Raw genomic sequence first — 14936 nt, forward strand, 5'->3', positions numbered from 1 at the left:
TACGTTGAGTCATTCCTAATTTGGATTCCATTTGAAACCAGTGGTAGAAGCAGAGGATGCTATTTTGTATTATGGATGTGTCCGACCCTTAATTCCTCTACAGTGCTAGAGTAACTTGAGTCTCAGGGAGAAGGGCAAGTAAGATGAGGAGATACTGTGAAGTGTCTTTGGAATAGATATAACTGATGAAAATCCTGGGAGTATCCTCTGCTTTTACCAAACAGCAGATAGTCACTTTTTCCTGCTTGATAAACGTAGAAGAAGAATTTCTTCTAAACAATCTTCCAAGAATTCTTAATTTTTAAGATACAGAAATCCAAATGATTTATCCACATAGTGTAGCTTCACTTACTCTGCAAATGTTTACTGAGCACATACTCTGTGCCAGCCATCGTTGTAGGCATTGAGGATTAAACACTGTATAAAACCATAAAAATCTAGCCCTTCAGAGGTTTGCTGAGGAGGCAGACAATAAATAAGGAAAAGAGATTAAATGTATGGCATGTTAGCTGTTAATAACTGAGAAAAATAAGGACAGGAAAGAGGATTGAACCGTGGGGAGGTTAGAAAGCCTACAGTTTAGTGGGGGGTTTTTGTTTTTGTTTTTTTTGAGAGAGAGCATGTGCATGTGAGCGAGGGAGAGGCAGAGGGAGTGGGGCACAGAGGATCCAAAGCAGGCCATGTGCTGATAGCAGTGAGCCCAATGCGGGGCTCCAACTCACGAACCACAAGATCCTGACCTGAGCCAAAGTCAGACACTCCACTCACCGAACCACCCAGGCGCCCCTAGAGAGGCTATAGTTTAAATAGGATGACTTGAGAAGATAAGTAAGACTTGAGTAAAGACATGAAGGAGGTGAGGGAGTGGACCACACATGTCTCTGAGAGACAAGTTTTCCGGTAGAGGGCACAAGGGCAACTGTCCTGAGGTTGGAATATTCCTGGTGTGTTTGTGGACCTAGGGTGGCTAAAATACAGAATGGGGGCAGGGGAATTGAGGTCACAAAATTAATGATGAGTCCATATTTTAAAGGACTAATCTAAGGGCCTTGGCTTTTGTGCTGAATAAGAAGTCATTGGAGGTTTTGAGTTGATGAGTGACACTGAGGAATGTTTTAAAGGATCACTGTGACTACCTTACTGAGGATAGATTATATTGAAGCAAAGGCAGGAGCACAGAGAAATTAGGAGGCTGTTGGAATTATCCAGGTGAGAATGACAGTAGCTTAGTGATGGAAGTGATGAGTCCAGTTGGATTAAGGATATATTTTGAAGGTAGAACTCACAGGATTTTCTGATTGATCAGATGTGGAGCATGAAAGAAGAAATGGATTCTACAGCTTTTGACCTGAAAACTGGAAAAATGGGACTGCAATTTACTGATAAGGAGATTCCTTAGGGAAAAGCGGGTTTGGGGAAGAAAATGGGAACTTTTAATTTGGGCATGTAAAATTTGAGATGCCTATTAGATTTCTAGATTGAGGGGCACCTGGGTGGCTCTGTCGGTTGAATGTCCAACTTTTGATTTTGGCTCAGGTCATGAAATCAGGGTTTTTGGGTTAGGGCCCCGCATCAGGCTCCATGCTGACAGGGCAGAGCCTGCTTGGGATTCTCTCTCTCTCCCTCTCTCTCTGCCCCTCCTCTGAATTAACTAACACTCTCTCTTTCTCTCTCACTCACTCTCTCTCTCTCTCTCTCTCTCTCTCTCTCTTTCTCTCTCTCTCTCAAAAATAAATGAATAAACTTAAAAAAAAAAAAAAGATTTCTAGATGGAGATGTTGAAAGGGCAGCTGGAAACTCAACTCTAGAGTTGAGGGGAAAAGTCCAGGCAGATAAAAATTTCGATGTCATCAGGTATTTAATCCTAATTGAGATTACTGAAAGAGTCCAAATGTAGACAAAGAAGAAAAGCATTCCTAGGACCGAGTCCTGGAGTTCTCCCACACTGACAGATGGGAAAGATGAGGAGGAGCTAGTAAAGGCAGCTAAGAAAGAACAGCCAGTAAGGTATCCTGGAAGGCAAGTGAAGAAAGTATTTCCAGGAAGGAATAATGAACTCTGGCAAATACTGGGGATTGGGTCAAGTCAGATGAGAACAGAAAGTGACCGTTGGATTTAATGAGGGGTAATGACCTTGTCAAAAAACGGTTTTGGTATGTTGGTGAGGGAAAGCCTGATTGGAGTGGAGTAAGAAAATGAAAGGGAAGAGGAGCTGGTAACAATCAGTATAGACAACTCGGTCAAGAAACATTGCTCTTACAAGCAGATAAATGGAGGGGGGTGTGGGATCGAGAGGATTTTTGAGATAGAAAATTCTTAGAGAATTTTTGAGATAGTTCAAATACAAGAATGATTCAGTAGAGAGGAAGATAGATGATGTAGAAGAAAGAATATGTGGAGGGCTGCCTACGTGAGAGGATGTAGAGGATGTAGAGCATAGGTGGAGAGATTGGTCTTCGCTGGGATCCTAGTTCATTCCTAGCAGCAGCACGTCAGATGGAACATGGGCCCAGTTGCAGGAAGGCATGGTAGTATGGTGTTGGGAACTTGGGGGACATCTCTTCTGACTCCTTGTATTTTCTTCATGGAATACATAACAAGGTCCTCATGAGAGAATTATATTGGAGGTTAGAAAAGAAAAGAGAAGCTACAAAACAGGCATCTAGGAGAGGGCGTGCACCAGGAAACTGTTGTAACTGGAAGGCAACATGAAGGGCTCAGCTGACATAGTTAGACGTGAATTTCAAATGTGACAATGAGCATGGCTGTTTTCCTCTGGTCACATTCAGTGGTGTGGGTGCACACCACTCAGGTGGATAGAGAAACTGAAAGATGTTTCTTGACACAGCTTTTTAAAGAACCCAGACATATTAAGTGTTAATAATAAGCCTTTCTACTATTGCAGAGAATGTGTACTGTGTTGGTCAAATAGGGTGAAAATTCGTTTTTATTTTTATTTTTTTGTTTTGTTTTTATTTTTTGAAAATTAGTTTTTAAACAAAATTTGGGGGCACCTGGCTGGCTCAGTTGGATAAGCGTCTGACTCTGGCTCAGGTCATGATATCATGGTTGGTGAGTTCAAGCGCCACATTGGGCTCTGTGCTGACAGCTTGGAGCCTGGAACCTGCTTCAGATTCTGTGTCTCCCTCCGTCTCTGCTCCTCCCCCGCTACACTCTGTCTCTCTCTCTGTCTCAAAAATAAATAAACATTAAAAAAAATAGATAAATAAAATTTGGAGGGGTGCCTGTGTGGTTCAGCCAGTTAAGCATCTGACTCTTGATGTTGGCTCAGGTCATGATCTCACAGCTCATGAGATCAAGCCTCACATCAGGCTCTGTGCTCATGGCGTGGAGCCTCCTTGGGATTCTTTTTTCTCCCTATCTCTGCCCGTATCTATCCCTCTAACATTCTTTCTTTCTCAGAGTAAATGAATAAACTTAAAAAAAATTTTTTTTCCTTTTTTTTTAAATTTTTAAATTTTTTTATTTTTTTACATTTATTTATTTATTTTTTTTTAATTTTTTTTTTTCAACATTTTATTTTATTTTTTGGGACAGAGAGAGACAGAGCATGAACGGGGCAGGGGCAGAGAGAGAGGGAGACACAGAATCGGAAACAGGCTCCAGGCTCTGAGCCATCAGCCCACAGCCCGACGCGGGGCTCGAACTCACGGACCGTGAGATCGTGACCTGAGCTGAAGTCGGCCGCTTAACCAACTGCGCCACCCAGGCGCCCCTACATTTATTTATTTTTGAGACAGAGAGAGACAGGGCATGAACGGGGGAGGGTCAGAGAGAGAGAGGGAGACACAGAATCTGAAACAGGCTCCAGGCTCTGAGCGGTCAGCACAGAGCCCGACGGGGGCTTGAACTCACGAACCGCAAGATCATGACCTGAGCCGAGGTCGGACGCTTAACCGACTGAGCCACCCAGGTACCCTTTTTTTTTTCCTTTTTAAATATGTCTACACCCAATGTGGGGATGGAACTCATAAACCCAAGATCAAGAGTCACATGCTTTTCTGACTGAGCTAGCCAGGTGCCCCACTAGGGTGAAAATTCTTAATGCACTCTAATGCCTTTTAAGGCTCATTTAATTTTTGTAGATCCTAGGCTTTTAGGTGTGTTTTAGTTTGCATGGCTGCTGTTTACCATGTATTTGATTATCTGCCTTCCTATCTCAGGTTGATCTTCACTCGAAAGGGAGTACTCCGTGTGGAGGGGTTTCTGAGTCCCCAGCAAAGTGACCCTGATGCCATGAACCTGTGGATTCCCTCTTCCTCCCTTGCAGAAGGAATAGACCTAGAAACCTCAAAATACATCCTGGCCAACGTTGGGGACCAGTTCTGCCAGCTCGTGATGTCAGAGAAAGAGGCCATGATGATGGTGGAGCCACATCGTAAGACACCCACTTCCTTGTCTTCCAGGCACTTCTATTTGGGAACTTGTATTTTCTGTTACGTCACAGGAGTAGAAGGAGTGACAAATGGCATTCTCTGTGGACAAATTAAGACTGATAAGACTTCTCTTTGTAGCAAACTAAGGAGCTGAGGCTCTAACTATATCCAGCAGACATTATTCCTTCCTTGATCCCTGTCTGGGTTTGGGTCACTCTAAATACTTTGAGTTTGCTTTGAACCTATTTGTATTAGTAAGTGATATTATGTGGTTTGTGAGTAGATGAAGTGCTAGTGGGAGCAATGTTTCATACCTAGAACCCGCTGTTATTCAGACATTGATGATGTTTCCATATCTGTGAGATACTGTACCCTATTTCTACACCAAGGAAAATTCTCCCAAGACATTATACCCTACATTTCAAGTGAAGAATCCTCTTATTTCAGACTCCCCCACATTGACATTTTTACAGTATCTTTAAGTAACAACACGTGGCATTTATATCGTTGACACTTGTTTAGAAATATTAACAATTCCATCTATTTTTTTCTCTTACATTTATAGAAACACTAACTTCTTGCATCTTTGAGTTTGATTGCTGGACAAAACAGTTTGAGGAGCAGTCAGTGGATCTGTAGTCTTTTACTGTTATTCAGGATGATCAATGCCAACAATATCCCTCTTCCTCTTTCCACCAGAGAAAGTGGCATGGAAGCGAGCAGTGCGTGGTGTGCGGGAGATGTGTGATGTATGTGAAACAACTCTCTTCAACATCCACTGGGTTTGTCGCAAATGTGGATTTGGGGTCTGCCTTGACTGTTACAGGCTCAGAAAAAGCCGTCCGCGCAGTGGTGAGCAAATATTGTCCTGTTCAATTCTAAAGGTAACCTGTCATTGGAGGTATGGGACTTGAAGCAAGAATGGGTTTGTGCCCCCATTTTAGCTGCTTAGCTTCACTCATTTTTGTTGCATTATGAGGCGTTATGGTTGCCAATATTCCAGCCTAACTGGGAAGGCTAAAACAATCCAAGGAGAGTTATTCTTCATCTTCCCTTGTGTGTTTTTTTTTTTTTTTAACAGCATCTTTATTGAGATATAATTCACATGCCATAAAATTCACCCTTTTAAAGTGTACAATTCAAAAGTTTCTAGTATATTCTCAAGGTTGTGCAACCATTTCCACTATCAAATTTCACTTTTGTCATTCCAAAAAAAAATGTAACCTGTAGCACTAACTCCCTATTTTTCTCCCTCTCCTCAACCCTTGGTAACCATTAATCTTCTTACTGTCTCATCTCTCCCTGTTCTGTACATGTCATATAAATGGAATCATACGATATTGGCCTCCTGTGACTTGACTTCTTTCATTTTAGCATACTGTTTTAAAGCTTCATCCATGTGATAGCACGTATCATTAACTCATTCTTTTGTGTTGCCAAATAATATTCCATTGTATGGGTATATTATATTTTGTCTATCCATTCATTAGTCAGTGGACATGTAGGTTGTGTCTGTTTTGAGCTATTATGAAAAGTACCACTATGAACATTTGTGTACAGATTTTTGTGTGAACATAGGTTTTCATTTCTTTTGAGTATATACCTAATGGATTTTATGTGTTATATGGCAGTCCTATGTTTTTAATTCTTTCAGAAACTGGCAAGTTGTATTCCATAGTAGCTACATCATTTTATAATCCCACTAGCAATGCACCAGGCTTCCACTTTTTCCACGTCTTTGCCAATGCTTATTATTGTCTGCCTTTTAGGTTATAGCCATCACAGTGGCTATGAAGTAGTCCCTGTTTCATTGTGTGATTCTGATTTGCATTTCCCTGGTGACTAATGGTGTTGACCGTCTTTTCATGTGCTTGTTGGCTGTATTCATCTTTGGAAAAAGGCTATTCAAATCTTGTGCTTCCTTTTTTCCTTGCTTTATCTTACTACTTGTCCCTTAACCTCATTCTTCCCTCTTCAGAGATATTGTGCAACCATTGGAACATGGTGGTTTAGAGGTATGCAACTGGGATTTGAATCCTACTTCCACATCTTTTACACCACCTGTGGTATCTTAGGCTATTTTCTTAATCCCTCAGAGCTTCAGTTTCCTTATCTATAAAACAAAGATAATATGAGTATTTCTCTCACAGCATTGTTGTGAGGATTAAATGAGATCATGTACTTGAAATGGTTAGCACAGGGCCTGACATCTACTAAGTACTATGTGTTATGTAGCTATTAGATCTTCCACTTCTGCCCACGAAAGATTAACTTCTACAGGAATTGCCCTCCTGCCATAAACAATAAGAAAACCAGACTAAATATATGAAATCATGGATTTAAACATTGGACAGCAGGCAGCATGAGTCTGTCTCTTAAGAGAAGGGAAGAAACAAGGCACATCCTACAATTGCTCCTGTTTACTGCCCGCAGGCAGTTTCCAGGCTGTAGTAGAGGGAAAAGCAACTACAACGGTTTGACAGTCTCACTGAACTGAAAAAGAGAAGAGTCTGAGAAGAGTGAGGCAGAGTGCTGAAGACGTTAGAACTGCAGAGAGATCACCTCAGTTTTTGGCTCTGTAGTGATCTGCACACACATGAGGTGAAACTCCTTAAGGCCCAAAAAGGAACTTTCAGAAAGCAATTGACTGAATAATTTCCAGAACTTACCATTTGTATTGCCACGAGCCAGACTGGAAAGACTCTGGATAAGAGTGCACAATGGTCACGTTTTAGCAGTGGGACTAATGTAGTCCTAGAATAATGGCTGCTGTGGAGATGCCATAACAAAGTGTAAAGCAAGCCTTGGAGGGATCAAACTGATCTGCAGGTTACTTAACTATGCACCAGACTAAAATCAAACATTCTTTAAAGGATTACAACAAAATCCAGTACTCTGAAACATTAAAGTCACAAAGCTCTGCATTCAATCAGGAAAAATCAGGGTATGAGTAATAATCAGCTAAATGGCTGGCTCATTTGGTAGAGCCAAGGTCTTTAGTTTGAGCCCCCCAATGAGGATAGAGTTTACTTAAAAAAAAAAAAAAAAAAGCATAATCAGGTGTGAGTCTCTTAAGTAAATGGTGCTGAGAAAACTAGACAGCTACATGCAAAGGAATGAAACTGGACTACCCCCTTACCCCATACACAAAAATAAACTCAAAATGGATTAAAGAATTAAATGTGAGACCCAAAACCATAAAACACCGGTAAGAAAACACAGGCAGTAATCTCTTGGGCACTGGCCATAGCAACATTTTTCTGGATATGTCTCCTCAGGCAAGGAAAACAAAAGAAAAATAAATGAAAGCTTTTGCACAGCAAAGGAAACCACCAACAAAACAAAAAGGCAACCTTCTGAATGGGAAAAGATATTTGATATTTGCAAATGATATATCCAATAAAGAGTTAATATCCAAACTAGAATACTTACACAACTCAACACCAAAAAAAAAAAAAAAAAAAACAAAACTAAAACTGCCTGATTAAAAAGTGGGCAGAGGACCTGCATAGACATTTTTTCAAAGAAGACCTACAGATGGCCAAAAGATACATGAAGACACGCTGCACATCACTCTCATCAGGTAAATGCACATAAAAACTACAATGAGATACCACCTCACACCTGTCAGAATGGCTAGTATCAAAAAGACAAGAAATGACAAGTGTTGGGGAGGGTGTGGAAATAAAAGGAACAGTTGTGCATTGTTGGTGGCAATGTAAATCTGTGTAGCCACTGTGGAAACAGTGTGGAAGTCTCTCAAAAAATAAAATACAGAAATGCAATCCAGTAATTCCACTACTGGGTAATTACTCAAAGAAGATGGAAACACTAATTCAAAAAGATATATGCACCCCTATGTTTACTGCACTGTTATTTACAACAGGCAAGATATAGAAGTAGCCTAAGTGTGTATATACATGTATACACCTACATATACATTATGGAATATTACTTGGCCATAAAAAACTATGACATCTTGCCGCTTGCAGCAACAGAGATGGACATACAGGGTATTACACTAAGTGAAATAAAGATACCATATTTTTCACTTACATGTGGAATCTAAAAAACAAAACGGGGGTGCCTCTCTGGCTCAGTCACTAGAGCATGCATGTCTTGATCCTGGGAACATGAGTTCACGCTCCACGTTGAGCATAGAAACCACTTTAAAAAAATAGGGGTGCCTGGGTGGCTCAGTCGGTTAAGCATCCAGCTTTTGCTCAGGTCATGATCTCATGGTTTGTGAGTTCAAGCCCCACATTGGGCTCTCTGCTGTCAGTGCAGAGCCCGCTTCACTTGCTCTGTCTCCCTCTCTCTCTGCTCCTCCCCTACTCTTGCTTTCTCTCTCAAAAATGAAACTTTAAAAAAAAAATAAAAATTAAAAAAAAAAAACAAGACAAACTCATAAATGCAGAAAACAAACTAGTGATTGCCAGAAGGGAGGCAATGGGGGTGGGGCGAGTGAAATACGTATCAGGGAGTAAGCAGTACAAACTTCCAATGATAAATAAGTCAAAAGTATGACACAGAGAATATAGTCAATAATATTGTAATGACATTGTATGGTGACATATGGCAACTACATTTATTATAGTGAGCATTGCATAATGTATAGAATTGTCAAATCACTGTGTTGTACACCGGAACTACTTTAGTATGTTAACTGTACATGTCAACTATACTTTAGTGATAAAGTTTTGTTAAATAAAAGAATAATCAAGTATGCAAAAAAGAATGTGACCAATAATCTGGGGGAAAGAAACATTCAATAGAAACACATCCAGAAATGACAGTGATGATAGAATTACTGTAAAAAGGCCTTAAAGCAGCAATTATAAATCATATGAATATATTTAAAGACATAAAGGGAAGAGCGCCTGGGTAACTCAGTCAATTGAGCATCCGACTCTTGATTTCAGCTGGTTGAACATCCGACTCGATTTCGGCTCAATTCATCATCTCACGGTAGTGAGATCAAACCCCATGTTGGGCTCCACACTGGGCATGGATTTTCCCCCTCCCTCTGCCCCTTCCTCACTCAAGCACATGCTCACTCGCTCTCCCTCTCCCTCCGTCTCTCTCTCTCTCTCTTTCTCAAAAAATAAAAATAAATACATAAAGGGAAATATGAGAGAAATAGAAAATACATAAAAGACCCAAATAAATGGTCTAGAGATTAAAAAATCCCCAAAAAATTATGCTAGGTGGGATTAATGGCAAATTAGATACTGCACAAGAAGCTGAATTTAAAGATGTAACAATAGAAACTATCCAAAACTAAGCACAGAGAGAAGAAAGACTTAAATTTATAAGTTAAAGAGTGCCTTGTTTATGTATAGGAAATATCAGGCAGCCTGCCAGAACTTTAACTAGAGTTTCAGAAAGAGAAATGGTCAGAGAGCAGATACAAAAAATACCTGAAAAATTCCAAAAATTTTCCAAATTTGATGAAAAAGCTATAAAACCACAAATCAACAATAAATCTCAAATAGAAGAAGCATGGGCACATGGGTGGCTCAGTGGTTAAACATCCAACTTTGGCCCAGGTCATGATCCCATAGTTTGTGTGTTTGAGCCTCTTGTCGGGCTCTGCTGACAGCTCAGAGCCTGGAGCCTGCTTCCGATTCTGTGTCTCCCTCTTTCTGTGTCCCTCCGCTGCTTGCACTCTGTCTCTCTTTCTCAAAAATAAACATTTTTTAAATTAAAAGAAAACCACACCAAAGCACATCATTACCCACCTTACTGAAAAGCAATAAGGAGAAAATCTGAAAATCACAAGAGGGGGAAAAAAGTACTTTATATATACAAACTAACAAAGATGACAGCCAAGTTGTCAGAAACGCACTTCCACTGAAGACAACGGAACAGCATCTTAAAGTGCTGAAAACCAATTATTAACCTAAAATTCATACCTAGTGAGAATATCTTCAAAAACGAGAGTGAAATTAGTCTTTCAGACAAAGAAAAGCTGGTAGAATTCATCACCAGCAGATTCACAGTGCAAACAAAGGTAGTTATTCAAGGGGAAAAAAAGATACAGTAAGGGAATTTGGATTTACACAAAGGAATGAAGAACATCTATGGGTAAATATGTGACTACATATAAAAGACTTTTTCTTATTTTTAAACTTTTTAAAAGATAATTGTTTAAAGCAAAAGTAACAAAGTAATTTGGGACTTATAATGTGTAAAATTAGGGGTGCCTGGGTGGCTCAGTTGGTTAAACATCCAACTTCGGCTCAGGTCATGATCTCATGATTTGTGGGTTCAAGCCCAGCATTGGGCTCTTTGCTGATAGCTCAGAGCCTGGAGCCTGCTTTGGATTCTGTCTGTCTGTCTGTCTTTCTGTCTGTCTGTCTGTCTGTCTGTCTCTCTCTCTCTCTCTCTCTGCCCCTCCCCTGCTTGCACTCTGTCTCCCTCAAAAATAAACATTAAAAAATTTTTTAAAATGTGTAAAATTAAAATATGTAATAGCACAAAGGAAAGGAAGGGGAAATGGAAGAATATAAGAATCTTACACAGTGTGTGAAGAATGGTATACTATTTGAAGACAGACTGTGGTAAGCTAGAGATACTACAAGCCCAAGAACAAACAGTAGCAAATAAAGAGGTGTATATAGCCAGTCAGCCAAAAGTGGAGACAAAGGCAAATCATACAAAAGCAGTTAATTCAAAAGAAGAAGGAAAATGAAACAGTATATACAATACAGATCTGTAGTGTATCTTGCATTCAGTTTTCTTGGGGTGGGTAGTATAATTACCAAAAAAAAAAAAAATGTCTATAAAGGTCTTGGGAGGGAAGTGATAAAGAAATAAGGGTCGAAAAACACTGAACCTAGGTATAGATAGGAACATCTTACATAATGTAAGAGACTGAATATTTCTCCTTAAGATCAGGAGCAAACAAAAATACCTGTTTTCACAGCTTCTATTCAGCACTGAGCTGGAGTTACTAGTCAGCATGAGAAATAAAAGACAAAAGCATAATGCCATCCCTCCCGCAAAAAGCATATACTGGAATGAAGTAAAAAAAAAATTTTAAGAATTTATTTATTTTTGAAAGAGAGACAGCAAGTGAGGGAGAGAAGGACGGGACAGAAGATTGGAAGCAGGCTCTACACTGACAGGAGCAAGCCTGATGCAGGGCTCAAACTCATGAGCCGTGAGATCATGACCCGAGCCAAAGTCAGCCATTTAACCAACTGAGCCACCCAGGTGCCCCAAGTAAAATGTGTTTTATTCTCAGGTGACATGATCATCTATATAGAAAACCCCAAGGAGGGCTTCCTGCCGGGCTTGGTCGGAAGAGCATATGGCTCTTGATCTGGGGCCATGGGTTTGTGCCCCACGTTGGGTGGGGCGCCTGGGTGGCTCAGTCAGTTAACTCTCTGAATCTTGGTTTCAGCTCGGTTCATGGAATTGAGCTCAAAGAGCTGCGCTGAGCTCTTTGCTGAGAGCATGGAGCCTGCTTGGGATTCTCTCTGCCTCTCCCCTGCTTGCACTCCCTCTCCCTCTGTCTCTCAAATAAACTTAAAAAAAAAAAAAAACGTAATAAAGAAAACCCCAAGTAATCTACAAAAAAAGCTACAAGAACTAATAAGTGAGTTTAAGCAAGATTATTGGACAAACTGAACAAAAATCAATTATATTTCTATATGCTGTCAATGAGCAACTAGAAATTGAATTTTTAAATTAATATCATTTATAGTAACATCAAAAAACCATGAAGTGCTTAAGGATAAATTCAATTAATAGGTAAGAAACACATGGGGTGGGGCGCCTGGGTGGCGCAGTCGGTTGAGCGTCCGACTTCAGCCAGGTCACGATCTCGCGGTCCGGGAGTTCGAGCCCCACGTCAGGCTCTGGGCTGATGGCTCAGAGCCTGGAACCTGTTTCTGATTCTGTGTCTCCCTCTCTCTCTGCCCCTCCCCCGTTCATGCTCTGTCTCTCTCTGTCCCAAAAATAAATAAACGTTGAAAAAAAAAATTTTTTTTTTTAAATTAAAAAAAAAAAAAAAACACATGGGGTGCCTTGGTGGCTCAGTTGATTGAGCATCCATCTCTTGATTTCGGCTCAGGTCATGATCCCAGGGTTGTGGGATGGAGCCCAATGTTAGGCTCCGTGTTCAGCGTGGAGCCTGCCTAAAATTCTCTTTCTGTCCCCCACTCACACTGTCTCTCTCAAAAAATAAATTTAAGGGTGCCTAGGTGGCTCAGTTGGTTGAGGGTCTGACTTCAGTTTGGGTCATGATCTCATGGTTCATGAGTTCAAGCACCACGTTGGGCTCTCTGCTGTCAGCACAGAACCTGTTTTGGATCTTCTGTCCCTCTCTCTCTCTCTCTCTCTCTCTCTCTCTCTCTCTGCCCCTCCTCTGCTTGCATGTTCTCTCTCAAAAATAAACTTAAAAAAAAAAAAGACTAGAATAACAAAAACAATTTTGAGAAAGAAGGCATTTGGAGGATTTATACTATTTCATTTTAAGACTATACAGCTACAGGAATTTAAGGCACTGTGGTAATACAACAGCAGAGATGTACACACATATATAGTCAGCTGATTAGGTAATGAAGGTGCCAAGATAATTCAGTTGGGAAGAGATAGTTCAACAACTGGTACTGGGATAATTGTGTATCTGTACTAAATAAAGTGAACTTTATTTGTTTATTTTTTAGTGTTTATTTTTGAGACAGATAGAGAATGAGTGGGGGAGGGGCACAGAGAGAGGGAGACACAGAATCTGAAGCAGGCTCTAGACTCTGAGCTGTCAGCACAGAGCCTGACGTGGGGCTCAAACTCATGAACCATGAGATCATGACCTGAGCCGAAGTCGGATGGACACATAACTGACTGAGCCACCCAGGCGCCCCAAATGAGCTTTATTTTTACCCACACGATATATCAAAAGTAAATTGTAGGCCTAACCATAAAAAGCTAAAACTACAAAATTTCTAGAAAAAAAAATAGGAGAAAATCTTTGTGTCCTTGGGTTGGGTAACTACTTATATGGACACAAAAAGCAAAAGAAAAATTGTTACCAAATTTGAAATATTTTGCTCCTCAAACAACACTTTGAGTAAATGAAAAGACAAGCCACAGATTGGGAGAAAAGATTTGCTGATTGCCTATTTGTTAAAGGACTTGAATCCACCATAAAGAGCTCTCACAACTCAGTAAGAAGACAACAACCTGATTTTTAAGTGAGCAAAAGATTTGAACAGATACTTTATCAAAGAAGATAGATCAATGGAAAATAAATGCATTAAAAAAATTACCACTACTCATTCGGAAAAGGAAAAAATAAAACCGTAACGAGAAACCCCTCTACCCACTTAGAAGGCTAGAATTTTAGAAACTGACAGTACCTGGTGTTTCCAAGAATGTGGAGGAACTAGAACTCTTAACAGTTGCTGGTAGGAATGGAAATTGGTACCATCCTTTTGGAAAACGGTATGACTATATAAGTTTAAACATAAATTTTCCATGTGACCCAGCATCCCACTTCTACATGTTTATGAGAGAAATGAAAATGTGTCCACACATGGGGCACCTGGGTGGCTCAGTTAATTGAGCGTCCGACTGCAGCTGAGGTCATGATCTCACAGCTTGTGAGTTTGAGCCCAGAGTTGGGCTCTGTTGCTGACAGCCCAGAGCCTGGAACCTGCTTCGGATTCTGTGTCTCCCTCCCTCCTTCCCTCCGTCTCTCTCTCTCTCTCTCCCTCCCTCCCCCAGCTCGTGCTTTCTCTCTCTCTTTCTCTCTGTCTATCCATCTCATAAGTAAACATCAGGGGCACCTGGGTGGCTCTCTTGGTTAGGCGTCTGACTTCGGCTCAGGTCACAGTCTCACGGTTCGTGGGTTTGAGCCCTGCGTCAGGCTCTTTGCTGACGGCTCTGAGCCTGGAGCCTTCTTTGGATTCTGTGTCCCCATCTCTCTCTGCCCCTCCCCACTTGTGCTCTGTGTCTCTCTCAAACATAAATAAACACATAAAATAAACAAACATTTTAAAAAATGAGAAAAGAAAATATGTCCACACAAAAGATTGTACTTGGATGTTAATAGTAGTTTTATTCATAATAGCCCCAAATTGGAAATAATCCAACTGTTCACCAGCTGGTAAATGGGTAATAAAAATGTATATCCATACCACAGTATAGTATTCAGCCATGAAAGGAAATGAATTGCCAATACATGAACAATATGGATGAATTTCCAATCATGCTAAATGAAATAAATCCAACACAAATGACTATATACTGTATGCTTCCAGTTATATGAAATTCTAAAAAAAGCAAAAATATTAGTATTAGGAAGTTGACCACTGGTGACCAGGGGTTAAGAAAAGGCTATTGACTTTAAGCAAAGGGCTTGAAGGAACTTTAGGAAGGAAGATGGAAATGTTCTATATTATGATTGTGGTAGTGCTTATGCAGCTGTATACATTTATGAAAATTCATGGGAGTGCACACTAAATTGTTGGATTTTTTGTATGTAGATACAATAAATAACAGTAAATCAGTGAAGTAGATTTTTTTGAGTTA

At 40.3% G+C, this 14936-nt stretch overlaps 1 protein-coding gene across 3 annotated transcripts in view; it reads left to right on the forward strand.

The window, feature by feature from the left end:
• Positions 1–14936, forward strand: part of KDM3B (lysine demethylase 3B) — a 75891-nt gene that overhangs the window by 41682 nt on the left and 19273 nt on the right. For all 3 annotated transcript variants that reach the window (XM_047872488.1, XM_047872478.1, XM_047872497.1), the window contains 2 exons: positions 4185–4399; positions 5097–5249. In XM_047872488.1, coding sequence (XP_047728444.1) covers positions 4185–4399; positions 5097–5249 — 368 coding nt within the window. The remainder of the gene's footprint in view (positions 1–4184; positions 4400–5096; positions 5250–14936) is intronic.

The sequence above is a fragment of the Prionailurus viverrinus genome, chromosome A1 (assembly GCF_022837055.1).
Source record: "Prionailurus viverrinus isolate Anna chromosome A1, UM_Priviv_1.0, whole genome shotgun sequence".
NCBI classification, from domain to species: Eukaryota; Metazoa; Chordata; class Mammalia; order Carnivora; family Felidae; genus Prionailurus; species Prionailurus viverrinus.